Genomic DNA, 21,707 nt, shown 5'->3' with positions numbered 1-21,707 from the left:
CTACAAAGTAAAAATCCTGACTTTTTTGTTGCAAAATATATTTTAGCATAATTAATTGATCACATAAATCTCCCAGCTCTTGCGTTCAAGTAAATATGCTTTGGAACGAGCCGATTTCCGCTGTCTGTAGACATGGTTACATCACCCCTAATTTTGTGATATTCGCACAAACAACTATGGTTCAAACTTCCCATTGGCTTAAACCATCCTACTTTTCCCTATCGTAAAAAGAAGCAAATATACAGTATTTGTCTATGGTGCTATTTGCGTACGATGCTAAATAGAAATCAAGCTCTCTTTTTGATTCAACCACATCAAAGAAGTTATGTCATCAAGATTTTACAATGGGATGCAAAAAAAAAATGCTACTAAGGACGACGAAACAGACATGACTGGGTGGAAGAATGAAATTTAAGTATCACATATTATTATCATTTCTTCCAAAATATAAAACTGGACAAAAATATTGATAGCCTATAAAATAATCTACAACGCAAAATTAACCACAAACAAATGTAAAAAATAATTATCATATCAAACACTTTGTTGATTAATGTTGTTACAGTAATATAAACATTTTATATAGGCTACATTGGGCTAGCTTAAAAATTTTCAGTCAAATGTTCATCATGTAGAGAATTTTTTATGGTTTCTTTTGTGAAGTTGCGTACGAGCGACGGGATTTTTTGCTCAACCACGCACCAATGAGAAATGGCCTCTTCCTCTTCTTCTAAATGTGGTACTGAGGAACAGACTGCAGACCACATCATCAATGTTTGTACCACCTTCAAGCCGCCTAAAGGAGTGGAAAGTTTGCGTGTCTTATATGATGATTGATGAAACCAAAGACTGGCTGATTTCTGGTAGTCTTCCAGCATAGTCCGGGAGCATCGTGAATCTGGGGCGGTGAAAGGATAGACCCTCGGTCCCTGAGGCTCACACGACAACAACAAAACTTTTTTTTTATTCAGCCAAATCAAAAGGGGTGTTTTATCAAGATTTCAAAATGGGTTGCAAAAAATAGTACTGAGGATGACGAGATGGCCATGATGTGGTTGTGGATAATGCAACTTGAGAACGCCATTACGTGTTATTTTCTTTTCTGAAAAAATAAAAATAATACTTTCACAAAAAGAATCTACAACGCAAAAATTAATCATAAAAAAATGTTAGAAATAATAATCACACTAAACACTTCATTGATTAGTGTTGTTACAGTTAACACAAACATTTTTACATACAGTAGGATAGCTCTGGAATTTTTAGCCAATTGTTCAATTCGGTTCTTATGCGTTGTAATAAATGAAGCGACAAATACTACAATAATATTCATACAGTTTTCCATTAGTCGTGATGCAGCTTTTCTAGTTACTTTTTGCAGCAGTTAGAAGATTTCTTTCAGAAACGTCAAAAATTAAGTAAATACATGAAAGACATATCTGAATGTGCATGTAGATTACCATGCATAAGTCAACATCCAAATTCTTAGCTAATTGCAAACATATTATTGATCTATCGTACGTAAAAGTACGTTTCCAAATAACTTAGCTCGCCACATTGAAGGAGATACAAAGTATTGAAGCCTTAATCAGTTTTAATAATACTGCGATTTATAGAGAACAGCAATTTACTATAGGTTGCAAGATACCAAGCGTAGGCCACAACTATGTGATAAGGTGGGAACACATTGGACGCGCATTCGAAATATCCCTGAAAGATGATATACAAAACTAAGCAAACCTTCGTCAAAGATGAGCAATTAAAATCATGTGGTTATGAAAATAATTGAATTGCAATTTAATTCAAATTTTAAATTAAATTTTGTTATTTTAGCTTCTGCAGAAATCTAGATTTTAATTGGATGAATTTAGTCAAATACAAAGTGTGAGTTTTAGGCAAAAGACAAAATATTGTACCACACATACACAAAAATCAATCAAGCCAAGGCAAAAATTTGTATCTCAAAAATTATATTGTTTATTTCGCTAAGAAAATTTTTCCATTTAAATTTTGGTGACCTGCAAAGTTTTTTTTGCATCCGCAAATTGCAGGCAAATCAACACTTTGATTTTCCATCGCAAAAGTAGTTTAAAGAAACAACTTCAAAATAAACTTAGTCCTAGCAAACACTAAAATATTTGCGTAGGCCTCACTAAATATTTGAGCATAGTTTTGCGTCATTTTTTCATACTCTCAACTCGCACCTTTCTTAAAATAATCGTGCCTTCGATACTCTGGTTACCGGTTAGCAAACGGATTTATATATTTTTTCCGGTTCGGCAGAGTTGAAATGTCCAAGAGCCACTGATGTAGCCCACCAGCCAAAAACTTTGCAGTATGTTGCGATGTAGGCTGTCAAATTTGCTTAGTCTAAATGGGTTATCATCTTAAACCTTTTCAAAGCTACTGTATACAATATTTGCGAACAGCTTACTTGTATATGAAGCAGGTGTAGAATTCAAAGATTTTCTAAAAATTGAATAAATAAAGGAAAATTAATAAACTTCAAAAGAATTAAAATACCACGATGAAATTTTCTACTACAAGTAATGATGTCTTTTATGTCAATAGTTGATATTTAAATAACATGATGCGTTCTACTGGTGCAAATTAGAACGCAACATGTTATTTAACTAAATGCCTGGTGAACAGCCTCATTCAATTTTTAGTTGATATGATTATTGGCAAATATAATTTGCAACGATTTATAACTCACTATACTAGAATAAATTGTGAAATAAAATTGCAATAAAACACTAGAACTACAGAAATTTATCACAACTTAAAACGACCAAGTGGTGACGTTTGTCCGTTGTTTCATAGCTACTACGACAACCGATATTGTTTATCGTGTACACTACTCTATAGTGTTGCACATGCGTAAACTTATCAAAGTAAAGTAGTAAACTTTCATAATAATAATTAAAACTAGAAGGCAGTCTTTAAACCAGACGAATACCCTTTAAATGATATTAAAAAAATGGTAAATGACTACTTGGTACTTGGTAGTGTTCAGCCGCTTCATCGGACCAGCAAGACCAAACCAAGCCAAATTGCTTCAACAAAGAGGATACTGTAGTTCCAAGAAAAAAAAGCGGAAAATTCAATTGGAACCACGTTGTGATTAGTAAAAAACATCGTGATTAAGCCAATGCTGAGTAAATATTGCGATTAAGCGCAGACCAATTAAGCAAGTTTGATTATGTACCTTTACGAGCTGTCTCCTTAATAACAATATACTACTAATATTATTGACAGAAAGTTTATGTTAAAATTGTTAAGTCACCGTAAACAACGTTTTTCACTTCATTGACGTATGGACTGTATTGCTCTTGCAGCCCCACCTGAAATGTACGCAGCAGGTGAACAAATAAAAAATATATTGGACTTACAAGAATGGTTATAAAAGGTTCAGCACACCCTTTCATCGTTATTTTTATAGAATAAAATAAAAATTATGCTTAAAATGTTAATTTAATATATTATTTCTCTAAGATATTGTTTAGCATAACCTACATAGCCTTTTTTGTTGAATACTTATTACTTATTGGATTTTTAAAAGTTTTATGTTTATGCTATAAAACATTAATGTTTATGCTATAAAACATCTCTCCCGAAACTATATTTACAGTATTACATTTAAAGGCTGTAGCCTAAACATAAGTTGCTGTATAGTCGCATCAGCAGCTCTTTAGTGCAACAAGGAACAACAATTTACCACAAACAAATCATTAATTTGCATATAAAGTATTGACAGATTCAACTCTCTGCAGAGGTTTAGCAATATTGCAATAAATCATCAATTTGTTTGAAAAGGAATTGACGGATTCAACTTGTCCATAAGTTTAATGGTAGCCTATTGCAACATGCAACATGCATTCTACCCAGCCATCAATATAAGGCTTTACATGGTTCTGTAGTGGCGTTGGTGGAGCTTCATTTCTTTTAGTTGATTCAGAAGAGGTTTCTGAAACGTCAATATTCACAAACTCAAGACTTGTGATGCATGATGCACCCAAAGGCCTTTAATATTTAAAATTATTAACAAATAAATTCGAACTTACTTTGCTATTAGCTACCACACAAAGCTAAAAAGAAAATGGCTTGGGAAAACAGGCTTAAGAATTCTGTATACCCTGCATTACTATACACAATAAATTCACAGTCTACTTTAATTTAACTGGATAAAATTTAACTTGCAAATATCATACTTGCATATAAAGAAGGTCTGCTACTTGAAGACTCTCTAAGAAAAAATTGATATCTTATATAAACATCAAAGAATGCATGCTGTAAATAACATATTGTTAATTTGATTGTACAAAACCTGAATAAATCCAATAAAATTAACCTGTTACTTAATTGCTGTATTTCAAGATGGAAAGGAGATTTTATTCTTTTCACATGCGGAAATTATTTAAATAATAACAGAATATCAAAATTAGGCCTAAATCATTTACGAAAAACTACTCTCAATTTTTATCCTATAATAAATTTTTGATCTAAAAAATTACATGTATTCAGATAGGTAGCCTAAATAATATAGGATGTATTTTAGAATTTTGTAACCTACAGTATCTAGTTTTACTTTTAATCATAGCTGATATAGTTTCAGATCATTGTCAGTTTTACTGAAAAATTCAGTTCGAAAAATATCGAAATTTTGATGCAAATAAGTTTTAGACTTTACAGTTTTCAAGTCCTCAAACATTTCTGTAATAATGTTACTGATATCCTTGATATTGTAAAATAACATTATTGCTTATTATTTATAGTAACTCAAGAAGTATCGACTTTGAGCTCTGAGCGTTATGCAAAAAATATATTAATTTCACAATTACAATAAGTAATAAATAACCTTATGTCATATTTCCCAAATGTTAAAGCATAAAAAGGCGATTTAAAGTTAGGTAGGAATTTAACCATGTTGTTTAAATCAGTACATAAAATCATTTGAAAAAAGATTACTTTGGTTAAACTGATAATGTATTGTGCCTTGTTTAAAACAAAGCGTAAAATAAAAGATTTGAGCTAATGATATTTCTGATGATGAGTGTCATCATGCTGCAATGTCAGTCAAGCCTGTGTTACTTTTTCATTATAATATACATTATACAGTAGGCATTGTATGTTTCTTGTCGAATTCTGCACGCTTGCTGCATTTTCTCCCTGTTCTAAACACTTACTATTATGACATTCGATCACTATTATTATCAAGTCTACATGTATTTGTAAAGTAGGCACGTTTCAGAATTCTATATTTCTATTGTATTATCAGTATTTGAGTTGGTTTTTAATGTGAAGCTAAAACATTCACCTGCGTTTTCCGAAAAAATATCCTCCGATAAACGACAATAAGCAAGCACACAATCCACCAATACCAACACCGATCCATATTCCTGCTGTACTTGGTTGTAGTTCGGGAAATATTTCAAGTGGAGTTCGACAGCTTCCTGCTACTGCGGTAGCATCACTCTTTCCTCCACATGATACCGCTTGTATCTAAATAAATATAAAAATATTTTTTTATTGTTCTAATTTTCTTTCTTACGAATTTAGCTAGATTTGTGTGATATGTCATCACTTGTGTGTTGACAGAATATCATTCGCAAAGAGTTAACAATTAAAGTACAACAATGTCTGGGAAAGTGCAAGTGATAAATCTGTTACTCTTGTTGAAGATTTTCATTTCACGATTCAAAATCAAGCTGGTTTTATTGATACAGTGCTATTCCAACATTGCATGTCATTTATATAAATGCATCATTTCTCGCATGTTACTAACATGAAACAAGACGGTTTTATTGAATTCGAAAGAAGAAAGATCCACAATGATCATCAACTGTGCAGTGCTGTTGATCCTGTCTTCATTCGTTATATATTTTGTTTGAATTAGAATAATATTCGTGCTCCTTGCTGTAACCTGAGCAAAACCGTAACAAGTTGCTACTTTTATTGCAGTCTTTTATATTTTTGTACATGCAAGGTGGAACAAAACCTATTAAATACCATATAGCAGTTGCCACATAAATTTCTATAAGTAGACTAGCAGTTAAGTCTAGCATGCTGCAATGCAAGGTATGACTTGGAGTTAGCATCTTATGTAGAAAAATAAAAGAAATATTTGGAAAATCAAAAAATTATTTGCAGAGGCTAAAGAAGCTTTGCCAACTATTTTTTTATAAAATGCAATAAGCTTGCCTAATTTTAATTTAGCCTGTTTTATTTTGAAATTTCGAAAAAGAGAGAAAATTACAATTTCCAAGGCTACTGCATGTTTACATACATGATTAAGTTGCAATATTTCACCAGCGAAGAACTTTCTAAAAAAACAATATCGGTTGTTTTAGGCAACCGACTCAGCCTAATATTGGTTGGTTTTGAATCTTAATTTTCGGACTGACAAAGCCTTTGATAAGTTATTCCTGATAATTTCGCATACTTGTAAAGGCTTTTGACACAGGAGCGGTTACCGTGATTTGCAGGGTGATATTTCTGATTGTTGAAATGTTGTTGTCTGGGATTTGTTCCATCTACTAGGTGCCGCTGAACGGAGAGCAGTTCTGAAATGCGTTATTCAATTCGTTGAAAACTATACTGTCTTTATAATATACTGATACTATACAGACTATGAAGACAGTAAGCTATAGTTTACGAAACGTTTGTTTGCTGAACATGAGTTTAGTATCAACCTTTTGGGCATTTTAGTTTTTGATACAAAGATGTAGGCTACCTCATATGAGAAAATCTGCAGATGAGATGCATTATACTTCCAAGCGATAGCACAATCCTGTGACTCAGTTGTGGTGTTATCAACATGAGCTCCAACTACAGGATCAGGTAAGCCATATCCGGTAGTTTGACTTGCTGTTTTAGAAATATTCCAAATTGGGCAACTGCTGCTGTCTTTTAGTGTAACCTGCCCATGTCAACAAAGTATTTTACGTACTTGTGAAGTGATTTCAACAGTTCAAACTGTAAATGTATTATTAAGTAGCTTAGTCTAACAATCAAGTTAGTAAATAGCAATTTTACGGTTTCAAATGATCTTATTAATGAGATATAGCTCAGAAGCATTTGGGAGCAAGTAATGTCATATAATAAAATAACTCAAAAATGCTTAATTTAGGATTTCTAAGTGCAAAATGATAACTGTATTATTTTACATTTTCATTGAATTGTAAAAATGAAATAGACTTGTACAAGCTTAGCCACAGATATCAATGTACTTTTGCAACAATTCACCTAAATAAAATTATCATGCCTTTTGGCGCTAAATCGTCTCTATATCAACAGCAAGTAAATGATCAGTTTTATTTTTATTTCGACATGGCATTTTTCTTGATTAGTTTGAATTATTTTATTTATTATGATTCTTTTTAATGTTAAACAGCTTGTGCATGTACCATGCATTTTGATCAGTGGATCTTGAAATGCTCTGTTCTTGGCGAATCAATTTTGTTTCCTTGAAACAATTGCGGATCCAATCAATTTTAAAAACAAGAAATTTAAAGACATGACGTCACACTCATTACTAATGAACGCCTATAACAATTTTTGTGAAAAAAAAGGAGAAGTTTAAAACAAAGACATGTGAACCAAATCAAATGCAAATTAGTCAAAGTAAAAAGTTAGTCAGTTAAGTAAAAAGATGTTGAGCACACCCTTTGAAACTTGCTTATAATGATTTCCTAAACGGCCCTTTCCATACTAAACTAATTATTTAGTGCAATAAATATTCCTGCAGCTACTTTTCCTTGTTTCCTCAATTTGACACACTATACTTGCTCTTGTGGGATATTATTCTATTGATCCAACTATACTTTTTAGATAGAAATTACCACCAAGTATGACACATGATCAATACAAGTTACCTCTATCTCATAATCAGTTCTTTTCTGTAAGCCGAATATCATCACTTCTTGTGCAGTGTAAGGAACTTCTTTCAAAGTAGCTGTTTTTGTTTCTTTCACCTGTGAAACCACAATTACTTTTAAGTTGTTGTAAGGGTAGACCTACAATCAGAGCGGTGTTAACCACCATGCAGCCGGGGGAGCCCACGGCTGATTAAAGGTCCACTCATTTTAGTCTGTTTAATGTTTTATGGCTGTTTAAAAAAAATCAAAAAAATCAGTTACAGATGCTCAATATAATCAATAGCTTAAATCATGCAAGGCCATATTTACTGCTTTTCAAACACCCGGCTGGCCCACGTCCGTCAAGGGGCTCACGCATATTTAGTTAGTGCAGCGTTTTTCAACTTGTAATTTTACATGTAACATTTCATAATGTATTTTTTTTTCATTTTTGCTCGCTTGACCACGTTTTATTAACTTAATAGACCATATAGGGCTTGCACAGTTTCATCAGTGGATAAAGCGAGTTAAAAGTTTTTTTGTCACCAAAAACAAAGCAAAATGAAGAAATATGCCGAAGTAGCCTAAACACTGCTCCAGTTAAATAACAATTTAAGTAGGCTAATAAGTTTCCGAGTTAATCGAGATAGCTTATGAAGTTAAATGTACCGTGAAGATTAGGGTGGGCCGTTTTTGACTTTTTTTCGAAATTCAAAATCGGCTAGTCATAAAAAGTGGCACATGCATGAAAAAATTACGTGTGCAAAATTTCATCCGTTTGGGGGTGCATCTTCTGCCCCCGCAGGGGGGTCAAACTTTCAATTTTTTGAAAAAAAAGGGGCAATTTCACTTTCCGTTTTAACATAATTTTTTTTATAATTTTTCTACTGGCTAGATATAAATTGTAAGTGGTATGTACCCAGAACTTTCCTATGTAAAGGCACGTTCAAAGCTTAAGGTTTACTGCCCCCGCATCGACGACCAAAATGCTGAATTTTCACCAATTTGAGATGCAATTTTGTCATTGCTCAACAAATATACTTGTCGAAAAAGGGCGAGATGGTGTTAACGCTGTACGCTCATTTATGTTCTGTCCACCAACTTTGCAGGATGATACGAATGTTTCAGTAAAATTTGGACCAAATGAAAGAATCTGCAAAGTAAAAATATTTGAAATCGGTTGTTGTAGCCTAAGTGTTCCAATTTTCTGCAATGTACTTGCCGCAGGAAAATCGTGTCCCTGTTAAAGAACAACAGTTCCTTCTTGATCAAAAAACAACTCGCATAATGGTGATTGATAAACATGATAAATCGGCCACAAAATCTAATTTTAAACGTTTTCCGAGGAGAGTCGCAAGATCAGAACAATTCCGTTCTTTACGTGAAGACCCAAGAGCAGGCACAAGTAGCGCTTTGGTTAAAACACCTTTAACTTACTCAAGCTCAAAAACTTTGTCATCCAATGAAGAACGCTGCGAAGATTTTGATTATCAACCCAGTTTTGCCTCGGAAAACCCCAGAAAAAGCAAGGTTACTTCCAGTTTAGTAGTATTTGCTAAATCATGCGATCGTAGCCTACTGGTATTTCAGATAGGTCTGCAGCACTTGTTGCTTCATCATTTCTACAAGATGCGGGAGTTGTAACGGATAGCGAATCTCAATCAATCGTAGACAAAAGCAAAGTGAGAAGAGCGAGAAAAAAAATGAGGTTTACAACTCAAATGGAAAGTAGGCCTATGAAGTGCATAAATTTGCAAAGCATATATTTTGATGGCCGAAAAGATTAAACCATCAAACAAAATGAAATTGCTGGGCGACTTCGAAAACATTTCGCAGTTGAAGAACACATTACTTTACTTGAGGAGCCAAGTTATCATTTCATTGGTCATTTTACTGCAGCCAACTGATCTAATGTGTCAATGGCTACCGGGATTCTTGAATATCTTGGATCAAATAAAATTAGCTACGATAATATAGTGGCAATTGGATGCGATGGAACCGCAATAAACACAGGTCAAAAAGGCTTCGTGATAAAGCTCCTGAAAGATCATTTCCAAAAGCCACTTCAGCGGTTAATATGCCTACTCCATAGTAATGGAGTAGGCCTCTTAGGCATCTTATAAAAGATATGGCAATACTAGCAAACCTGATAGCTTCACTGGGCCCATTATAAAGCAGCTAGCCACTGTCACACAACTAGATGTTGTAAAATATAAAGCAGTTCCTGCACCAGAGATTGAAATTGATGAAAATGACCTCAGCACTGACCAAAAACATTTTCTACACATGCACAGAGCAGTGAAAATTGGAGACATATCAATTCATTTCGCATATAGGAGTCCAGGTATGATGAACCACTCAAGATGGTTGACCACAGCCAATATAATCCTACGTTTATATGTTGCATCTAACGAACCGTCAGCTGTAGCCTATTGGTGAAACGTTGTGGACTATATTATGAATGTTTATATTCCAGTATGGTTTGCCATTATAAAGGAAAGCAATTTCACTAATGGCCAAAAACATTTCTTTAAAATTCTACACTCTCCTCAGAAGCTATCGAATAAACCCCCAATATTCTCAACAAAGTAATATAGAGGAATGCGTTTTATGCCCATCTTGAAAACATTTGTAAATGTTTGTAAATGACAAATTTGTGTAAACAAAATCATGATAACAATTCACGTGGAACTGTACAGTACATTCCATTTACGAAACCGGCAGATCATATTGATTTTATTCTGAAGTAAATTGTAGGTTCCGTTTTATAGCTGCAACTGACCAAACGTAGGCTACTGTAGGCCTACTATTGCTTTTCGTTTAAGCAAGATTACGTCTTATAGTTTGTCAGTTCGTATCATCCTGCAAAGTTGGTGGACAGAACATAAATGAGCGTACAGCGTTAACACCATCTCGCCCTTTTGCGACAAGTTTGTTTATTGAGCAATGACAAAATAGCACTTCAAATTAGTGAAAATTCAGTATTTTTGTCGTCGATGCGGTGGCAGTAAACCTTAAGCTTGGAACATGCTTTTACATAGGAAAGTTCTGGGTACATCCCACTTACAAGTTATAACTAGCCAGTAGAAAAATTTAAAAAAAAAAATTTTAAAACAGAAAGTGAAATTTCCCCTTTTTTTCAAAAAATTGAAAGTTTGACCCCCTTGCGGGGGCAGAAAATGCACCCCCAAACGGATGAAATTTTGCACACGTAATCTTTTCATGCATGTGCCACTTTTTATGACTAGCCGTTTCTGAATTTCGAACAAAAGTCAAAAACGGCCAACCCTAGTGAAGATGCCATCTGTGAAAGTGGGGACACCTCAGATATATTTTTGAAGTTCTACAATGCTGAAAGGCTACCCAACGCTAGGCTATCCAAACTTTCAAGAACTAGATTATTGAAAACAGTTTGTGATCGTAAATTAATTTTTTTAATAATGATATGCTAGCTTAAATTTTAAACTAAAAATTTTACCCAAATCTAATTTTAATTTCATAAATTTAATTACATACAAAGTGTGCATCTTGATAAAAAAAAAACAAAAAAAAAAACAACAGGATTGTTTGCCGGCTGAGCTTCCGATCTCCTTACGGCCTTTAAATAAATTGTCACTTGTTGTGCTTTTTGTAAGTATTTTGCTTTGTTTGTGCAACTATCTCGTGTTGTGCTTCCGTCATCTTGGGGAATCTGTTTGGATACTTCTTTTCTGAACATTTAATTTTTCTTATTTCAAATACCTGACCCGTTGTATTGTAGCCTTCTGCGCAATCTTTCAGTCATCACTTCGTGAGTGAACAAGTTATGCAGTTTTTTAAATGTTTAAATTAGACCATCTTCTTGTTGTATTGCATGTTTCTCTGGTAGGCTATATCTTATACAATATTTTCTTTTTATAGGCTTGATCCCAGCCATATGCATAAACGAAAATGTTTGTTATTTTGTTTTTTATGATGTTAATGTTGTGTCTTTGCTCAGTTATGTCTGTTTATATAAGATTAGTAAAAGTTTGTCTTAGCTCCACTACGAAAGAAGGAGCCACATTTGTGATTGCACGTAAATTGGTGGGAGTCCAAGAAACTCGAAGTGAAGTTCCATTGCAGTTGAAAGCTTCCAAATCCACATCAACTTCTTAGGGTAGATTGTAGGTCTAAGAATGGACCTACAATAAGGGCCGTGTTAATTGCCAGCAAGAAAAACCCACGTCCACTCATTTTTATCTGTTTAATATTTATTGGCTGTCTGAAAAAATAAACTCTGCAGCAGATGCTCAATATGATCAATAGCTTAAATTATGCAAGGCCATATTTACTGCTTTTCAAATACACGGCTGGCCCACCTCTGCCAAGGGGCTCACGCATATTTAGTTAGTGCAGCGTTTTTCAACTTGTAATTTTACATGTAACATGGTACTGCTATTTTGCATTCATCAAATGCTGGCATTTGCACAACAATCAAACCTCTTAGTGTTATTTATTAAGTAAGAATCGATTTCGCTATAGTAATAGCATCTTCAGCTAGCACATGTAAAAAGAAAATTTGAAAATACGTAAAACGAACAAATAAAGCAAACTCCGATATTATCAACATGCATAAAATTCTATTCTAAATAGATGGTTACATAAAATTAAAATCAAAACCTGCAAGCCTAAATCTTAAACTGGTGTTCTGCCACGATTTTCAACACTATACTGGTACAAAATTCAAGAACAATATCATCCATCAAGTAAATTACAATCGTTCAACAAGACGAATACAAAGAAAAACGCAATTTAGATTACAGTCCACTGCCATAAGTTTACATTGATATAACGCCAAAAAGAATAACGTGTGAATGGGCATGGTTGAATAATCTACACTACAGGGTCGGAGGTTGCTGATGACATGGGAGTAACAAAACAGACTAAGTGGTTGGTCGAATCAATTTTTTTATGTTAATGGTGGCTTTAATTTTATGTAGCCATTTATCTTCAGCGATGTTTAAATATATTGTTTGCTGGGTTGTTCGGCGAAAGTAACAACAAAGCAGTCTGCCAGAGCTGGTTTCTTTTTTAGTTCACTGTTGTGGAATTTTGCATAATGTTTCAATACTGCTGCTTTGTCACCGGACATGTAACATTTCATATGTATTTATTTTTATTTTTTGCTCGCTTAACCACATTTTATTAACTTAACAAACGATATTGGGCATGCACAGTTTCAGCAGTGGATAAAGGAAGTGAAAAATTTTTGGGTCTCAAAAAATTAGCAAAATGATGAAATATGTCGAAGTAAACACTGCTCGAGTTAATTAACAATTTAAGTAATAAGCTTCAGTGTTAATCGAGATAGATTATGAAGTTAAACGTGAAGTGAAAATGCCATCGGTGAAAGTGGGGACACCTCAGATACATTTTTGAAGTTCTAGCGTGTTGAAAGGCTACCCTACGCCAGGATATCCAAACTTTCAAGAACTAAATTATTGAAATCATTCTGTAGTCGTGAATGAATTTTTTTTATAATAATAGGCTAACTTAAATGTTACACCAAAATGTCCACCCAAATCCAATTTTAATTTCATAAATTTGGTTACATACTTAGCGCCTTATGGTTACATACAAAGTGTGCATCTTGACAACAACAAAAAAAGATTGGTACGCCATAAAATGACCAAAACAAGATTGTATTTGTCAATAATATCTTTTAGGAGCAAAATTTCTACACCCTGTGCTGTATTAAGCTCTTTTTGAGTCTTTTAGTCAAAATAATTTTGCAAGAGGACCTACAATAATATAGTGTGTATTTTCACAGTACAAATTCTAACCAAACAATTGACAAAAATATTGACCGAACCACACTTCTAGCATCGCTGATTAAAACGAATAATAGAGAATACTGAAAGCAAAGATAATGTATGCTAAACTAAGGGCTAACATTGTACCGAAACACAACATTGGCCGAAAGATCAATGAACGAAAAAAAATGAGCAACCACACTCCTAACACCGCTAATCGAAAAGCATACAAGAGATTACTGAGAGCAAAGAACATGCATGCTAATACTCAATAGGCTACTAACACGGTATCGAACCACAAACATTGACCAAAAAAACAAAAGACCAATTGACCAATAAAACATGGCCGGAACCACACTTCTAGCACCAAACACTGACGGTCTATCAAGTAATAGCTTCACCTTTGCTGAGAATGTTTATTAATGTTTAATTATTTTCTTTTAAAGGCTTGATAATAGCCATATGCATGACCGAAAATGTTTGTTATTTTATTTTTATGATGTTAATGTTGTGTTTTTGCTCAGTTATGTCTGTTTATATAAGATGAGTAAAAGTTTGTCTTACCTGCACTACGAAAGAAGGAGCCACATTTGTGATTGCACGTAAGTTGGTGGGAATCCAAGAAACTCGGAGTGTAGTTCCATTGCAGCTGAAAGCTTCCAAACTCACATCAACTTCGCATATTTAAAAATGCACCATGTGACTTTTTTTTATTTCCACGTTCTAACCAACATTTCCTTATTGCTTATGATAAGAAAGATTGGAAAATTACAAGTTTTCTTTTAAAACTTTATTTTTGTAATTATGAGAATGAAGTGTTCAAATTAAGAAATTTCTAGAAAAATGCGGAAAAATGTGGCCTTTAATTTAGCTTATGTAAGCAGACGATTTTAGTAGAGTCATTCTTTGTGAAATCATCCAGGTCATGCCACCCATAATAACAATTTTTTATACAATTTTACACAGTTGTAGCGATTAGTTTTCTGAGTAAAATATTACTGATTTGAGAAAGATTGGGGAAGTAGTTTTCAAGTTATTGCTCTTTGAAAATGGAAAATATTTGTGTTCACTCAAACATGAAATTTAAAGAAAAATCCAAGGAAGTTTTGGCAGACGAAATTGTAAACGTGTAAATATGTAATTTGATCAACTCGTTGCTAGTGCATCATAAATATCCCATGCAAATTTCAAGCTACTTTAATCACGGCTGAGTGATTTTCCACATCCTTTTATAGAAAAACTATATGACCCCTAAGATAACCGAAAGTGCGCTGGGACTTCACAAATGAGCACTTGCTTGGTCTTTGAAGCAACAACTACCCGAATATGTCACAGCGGCTCACCTGTAATTCGAACGCAGTTCGTCTGCTTCTACCTTGCAGAAAGCTGATGGTAACTTCTGTGCCACTTCTTTCTATTTGCCTGTACCTACCCGCTACCCCCCACCTTAAATCTCTCAAGATGAGTCAAGCATTATAACAAGTGAGGAAGATATATTTATTTATGATATTAACTTCACAAATGCATTGGAGCAAAAAAAACTAATTTTCCCAAGAAGCAAGATATCAATGACTAGATTATGGATCTTGGTCTTATATAATCTAGGGCTACCCATGGCCACCTGGAGATGCGGCCTGATTTGTCACATTTTGCGGATTTTGATTATAGCTACTGCTAGTGCTTGACTGACATTTTTTGAGATGTTTTTACTTTTTGCGGTTTCCTAATGACATAAAACTTTTTTGTTGCCTTGGGGAAGCAGTAGCAAATGAGAAAAAGTAAGTTGAAAAACGCAAAATCAGACTGTTATTGAAAATTAACAGTCTGACTAAAATCTTCTAAATCAAATTTTCTTTATTTTCAACATGTGAGAATGTTAAAACATATTGTGTCATCTGGGAAAAAGAATAAAGAAAGCGTAAAAATCTAATTTTTAGAAAAATTTATTTAAACGTTTGCCCAAAGTCAGAAAAACCTCGAAATTTGTGCAAAATGTGACAAATCAGGCCGTATCTTTAGGTGGCCTTGGACTACCATATGTCCTCTTTTAGGAGGATTTGTCCTCTTTTTTCATAAAAAATAAATTGTCCTCCGAGGACACTTGAAAATGCTCAAATGTCCTCTTTTTTTACATTGCTATCATTTTCAACAAAGTTTTATTTTTATGTGACCTTGTGAAAGCTAAATAAGGCTAAGCAACGATACCAAAAACGAAAAGTATTTTTTCTGTGAGCTGTGGAAGAAGTAGGCTATCCTTGTTTAGGTAAAGTGTTTATTGACTTTGAGGTTGACAATACATTGCTTGCTGTGGATATGGTGGAAACATTTATTTCTGTGGCAAACGAAGGTATGTGTTACTCGATGACCATGTCAGATGTATTTCTATTGTTCGACTCTTGTGTTGCCTGTTTGGATGAATAGACCACTAATTCCATTTTCCGAGTTTATATATATCCTTTCATTGGATGCTTATTCTGTCTTACCCAAAAAAATAGGATAACGTTTTTCAGCGGTGTGTGGAAGTATCTGTCAGAGAAAAATGTTGGCATTGATGATGTTAAACTGTTCGATCTACAGTACACCAAAGCTAGTGCAAAGGCGTCGTAAACCTGATATCTGGCTTGCATTAGCTTTGTTTAATGATGGCTCATTAGAAAATGGACAGAATAGTTCAAATATTGCAGAACTATAAATTTTTTTTAATGAATTGTTAAAAATCGAGCAATTCTTCATCTGCAATAAGCTATGGCTCAAAATGCAAATGTAAAACGCATGTTTTTTGTATAGAAAATTGATTGATTGATTGAATCTTTATCCTCGGACTGGGAAAGCTTCTTGCAGAGCTTAATCCTGGCAGTTTCGCATACTTTTAGACTGTAGAGGCTTTGAATCACTGATGCAGGCCCGGTCATCGAGATTGACAGAGTGAAGTCTCCGATTGTTGAAATCTTGTTGCCGGGAACTATCCCATCAATTTGATGCCCCTGAATGAAGAGCAGTCCTTAACGTGCGTTGCTCAAGCGCACACCCCGAGAGTCGAACCAGGGCCGCTTGATGTGGAAGCTTCTTTGTTCCAGAAGTCACGCGCTAACCAACTGAGCTATCGGGGCGAAAATCGAATGAACAGCAAAATGTTCATTGACTGAATCTGACAAATAAATATGTTTTTATAGGCTATGTCACTTCTGCTACATAGGGTTATAATCATCTAAGATGTAAAAATTGTTTAAACGTAAAAATTTACTGGCATTTTACTTGCTTCCTAAACATGTCCTCTTTTTGGGTGATGAAAATATGGTAGGCCTAATATAATCGAATGTAGGAATTGCTGACGTTTGGACTCAAACAACGAAACTTGCTGGATCCATCCGTTCGAGTCACTGAGCAGCGCGCCATTCCAACTTTATTAGCGTTTTTGCCACAAAAAAGACCTTTTTTTTTGTCGTAATGTCAATGGTCTTTTGATTTTATTGGGATTCACTGTAAGCTACTGTATTCCAAACGATTGGCGTATTTTCATCGATAGCTCAAGCAGGAGTCCCAAAGCCTTAGGTCTATCGTTTCACAATAAAAAGTTGTATTCCTCTGACCCATTTAGTTCATTTTCAAGAAAATTATGTGAATGCCAAAACTGTTCTGATTGCTTTAAAGTATGTCCAATTCAACCGACAAGAAAAGAAGATTTCAAAAAACTCGGATTCTTATTAGATCTTTGGGGTGGATTTACCAAATTTTTATATTATCTTTAGAATAGTAGAAATAATTTTACACATTACAATTGAAAAAATATGACCAAAACGAACTCACTTTTCGGTTGGGAAAATAATGTCAAAATTGATAACAGCAAAATGTTGATGCCATCGTTGCATGATATAAAAACTGGGCGTTATCAAATAATTTGTTAAAACATCAAACAAGAATTAAGGTGCTAGCTAAAACCTCAATTGCTAAGGTAACAGGGATCAGAAGTCAGTAGATGTAGCAGAAAATATATTTCGCACTTGTTAGTGCATCGTCAGTTTTGATCTTACGATGATCTTACGATGATCTTACGATGATCTTACGATGATCTTAGATCAGAACTGACGATGCACTAACAAGTGCGAAATATATTTTCTGTTACATCTACTGACTACTGATCCCTGTTACCTTAGCAATTGAGGTTTTAGCTTTCTAGATATGGAACAGGGATCGTTTCAGAACAAGACTAGGTCAGAAAGCGAGGCAGACTACGACTCAGCTCAGCAGCAGCCTAGAGCAGTTAGCTAAAGAATTAAAGTGCATTCAAACATCTGCATACATTACTTTCTAAGATTTCTAAAGCAAAGATAAAAGCTGGTGTCTTTACAAGCCCCAAATAAAAAAGATCCTGGAGTGCGACCAGTTTCTTAAAAAATTAACCAGAAAAGAAAAGGGAAGCTTGAAATAACTTTCTTGTTGTAGCTTATCATTTTTAGGCTATCAAAAGTTGAAAATCGTGCTGGGCTGTTTGTAAAATTTGTGAAATGATACGGCGAAATAGACTGCGAATCATCCCATCATGGAAAATATGAGAGCTTACCATGAGGAGCACAGCTAACTATTCCTCCAAAACATATTGAATTTTGATCATTGTTTCCAAAGATAATAACTTATAATGAGCGGATTTTGGAGTGAATATATATATGGAGACTAACCCATTACAGTAGGGTGGCCCCTTTTGAGGCAATTTTTTCATTTCAACTTGCATGCGTGATAAATTTTTTCTTTAGCCCAAAATATTAATAAATAATTGTTATTTTGAAAACTGACCCTGTTTAGACCCTGCCCCAACAGAATTTTTAAATCGAGCCCCCTAAATCACGTTTTTAATGATAAAATTATTACTATTTTAAGCTAGATATATGTTGTTGGTATTCATTTATATTGCTTTTCAGAAAGGAAGACCCTTGCATGCCTTAATTCAAGATTCATGCAACTTTTTATAAATTCATTTTATAGTATCATTGTAAGTGCTTCTTAAATCGACCGATGAAGTGATATGATTTTTTCTGATGGTTAGGCAAAAGACAAAGTGATGAAAGCACTACTTATTTATTAACCAAGAATTAACAGCACATTGCATTTCACACAATAGAATCTATGTTTGCTTGGATTTTCTGGTGACATGATACTTTTTCCAGATCCGTGGCTTTTTTCTTTCTTCTATGTGCACAAAGCTTCACCAATTTGTCGTTTTTGTCTGGTTATCCGCCCAGATGCTGCTGCTGTCAGTTTAACTCCATGTTCTACAGATTGAGTGTGACTTGGATAATTTAGATGAAAAGGATGTTCCACAAATTGCTCAATGTTATTGCATGATTTGGTCAGGGTTGTAATGTTTCGTGGACTCCTTAACATTACAAGGAGAGGTTCATTCAAGAGAAAGATTCCTTTTTTATTTGAGAGGTAAGATATTGTGGAGCACCCACTGCCGAGTATGGTTATCATTTCTGTATAAGATGTTGCCTCAAAATTTAATTTGGGAAGGTGAAACTCTCGCACTGAAGAATTTTACGATTGACTTTCATCATTGTTGGTGCGTCTAATCTTAGAGATTAGTTTGAGTACATTAGCTCTGACGGTTTTGTTATCATCGTCCGCATTGCCAAAAGCACATTTTCGAGATGAGCAAAAAAGTAATTTTGTTGAACACTCTTATAGACAAAATCAGAGCTTTGATGATCATCTCCGGAGTTAACAGTTAATAACAAAATTGGTCCACTGTGCAATTCTCGTTGGCTGACTTTGGGATCGCCAGTTTTAAAGGTCTACATATATATGGATAATCAAATGTAGTTATTACTATCTGAAGCCTTTACAAATTGTTTCACCTAACGGATCATCAGAAGGTCTGCAAAAACATGCAAAAAAGTAATGAATCGATAACTCCTGAAAAGATATTAAATATTATAACTGTAATTTAATCTGCAAAAAAACCCTTTAAGCCTGTACTTCCTGAAAAGATATTAAATATTATAACCGTAATCCAATCTGCAGAAAAAAACCCTCAGAATTACTAAGGGCTACCTTCATCCATTACTACAAAGTTTCAATTAATTTGTCCATCTGGAAACCAAGCAACTTGATGGCAACCTCTATGACATCACAAAAAAGCAAAATGCAGTTTGATGATCAATGCAACCTGTAGTAATCTGAACAAAATGAATGGAAATTGTTTGTTTAAAAAACCTGTAAAAATTAAATGAGATTTATAACCTGTAAGAATCAAATGAAATTTAATTTTTTCAAAATTATAACCTGTGAAAATCACAAAGAATTGTGATGATGTAACCTGTAGTAACCTGAACAAATGAAATGAAATCTGTTTCTAAACCTGTGAAAATTAAATGAGATTTATAACCTGTAAAAATTAAATGAAATTTTTTTTAAAAAATAACCTGTGAAAATCAAAAGGAATTTATTTTATTTTGAAGTACTTGAGTTTAAATTTGTTTCTATGACGACATTTACCCACCAGTTTGGAACGCTTGTTCAAAAGGTGGCCACTATCAGCCTTCAGAATGGCCAGCTTTTCAGCCAAACATAGGCCACAATTATTACGACCACCTCCACTATAAGGCCGAGCACAGCTGTGGATGGACCAAGTTATTTTAGGATCAACACCCTTGTCCTTAAAATACAAAGTGCACCTTACAAAAAAAATCAGCCTTCTTGCAAAATACTGTATATTGTTGGCGTTTATTGGAAAAGTTACATTCAAGCTAAATATCAAAGTACAATCATGGATGAGCCGTGTTATGAATCCATACTCATTCATCACAAATCCTCAAATTAAGGTTTAATAAACAAAACACACGATATAGCTGAACATAAACATAGCGGTTAACATCAACACAATAAGGTAGCAGGTATTAACTTAAATAAAGAGATTATACACTACAGCTTACAAACTAAAGATTACATGCAACTGAAATGTCTTCACTACTAAACAATCTGCTGTTTGAAGCAAGCTACGCTTCTAGAACACAAGTAAAATGTCGCAGCAGGTATTTGATTGTTTAAACGAGCAATTACCTACGTCATAGCACCGCAAGGAGAAGCAATAGAAATGATTAGGCACGAGGCAAAATACGAATGGTTAGTTGTAATCTACAACATTCTCCCCTGCCAAGAAATCGAGTTCAAACGGGTATTTGTATCATTCATACATCAAACGATCAGGAGGGCGCCTTATGCGAAAGAACGCCTCAGCATTGATTCTTCTCTTGTGTTAGGCTCTTCATTGACTTCAGAATGACGATCAACTTCGGTGTTTGGTTCAGCACCTCTCACGTTGCTGTGATGCATTTTATCAATGGGTAAATCGCTTGCAACGTTTCATCATTGTACGATTGATCACTAATGAAAACAGAAGTGTCAGAATCAGAAAACAGAATTGTCAGAATCTATTTTCGAAAGCATTTCTTTCTCCCTCAGGAGCAACATCACGCAATGATACAGTAGTCTGGCGCAGTGGCGCTGCCAGACCTTCAACATTGGGGGGGCAAAATATTGACAGTGCAAGACAGTAGCGTAGTAAGGAATTTTGAAAGGTGGGTGTTGACGTCCGGCGGGCGTGTTCGCGGAAGGCGACACTTAGCGGCGGGGGTCTGGGGGGCCTCCCCAAGAAATTTTTGGAAAATTACTTTCAGTTTGGTGCATTCTGAGAGCATTTTCAACAAAAATGTGGGTATGAATATTCCTGTAAAATGGTGCTGTCCGATGGCACAGCAAAAGGATAAGATCATGTTTTCTTCGGCATTTTTCGAAAATAAAGCTAAGTCTCTATGTTTTCTTGTTGGTATTTCCAGGCTGAGATATTTGAATGTTTGATATTGGCAAAACTCGCTGTTTTAATGCAGTTTCGTTTAGAATTAGGCAAACTTTGTTTTAGAGACAAAGGTTGATTGCTGTTTTTTGCGAGATTATCACAGTTTTTAAGTTAATTATTATTACAGTATTAACAAGCTTCACTGAGTAAAAACAAGCTTCTCTGAAAGTAAAAATAATCAATTAAAACACCAACCCCAGCCAGCTAAATCTGCTGATTTTACAT

At 34.4% G+C, this 21,707-nt stretch overlaps 1 protein-coding gene across 1 annotated transcript; it reads right to left on the bottom strand.

Annotated features, from left to right (window-relative positions):
- Nucleotides 1-77: 77 nt before the first annotated feature.
- LOC145781686 (uncharacterized) lies at nt 78-11,954 on the bottom strand. The gene is made up of 9 exons (XM_082593363.1): nt 11,900-11,954; nt 7,875-7,973; nt 6,734-6,919; nt 5,786-5,923; nt 5,318-5,502; nt 3,909-3,967; nt 3,287-3,344; nt 2,435-2,469; nt 78-1,102 (listed from the first exon to the last, which is right to left on the bottom strand). The coding sequence occupies exons 2-6, from the start codon at nt 7,914-7,916 to the stop codon at nt 3,955-3,957; spliced, it is 564 nt and encodes a 187-aa protein (XP_082449489.1). The 5' UTR covers nt 7,917-7,973; nt 11,900-11,954; the 3' UTR covers nt 78-1,102; nt 2,435-2,469; nt 3,287-3,344; nt 3,909-3,954.
- Between the last annotated feature and the right edge of the window lie 9,753 nt (nt 11,955-21,707).

This window comes from Aplidium turbinatum, chromosome 1 (assembly GCF_918807975.1).
Source record: "Aplidium turbinatum chromosome 1, kaAplTurb1.1, whole genome shotgun sequence".
NCBI classification, from domain to species: Eukaryota; Metazoa; Chordata; class Ascidiacea; order Aplousobranchia; family Polyclinidae; genus Aplidium; species Aplidium turbinatum.
This window is presented reverse-complemented; position numbering and strand designations above follow the sequence as displayed.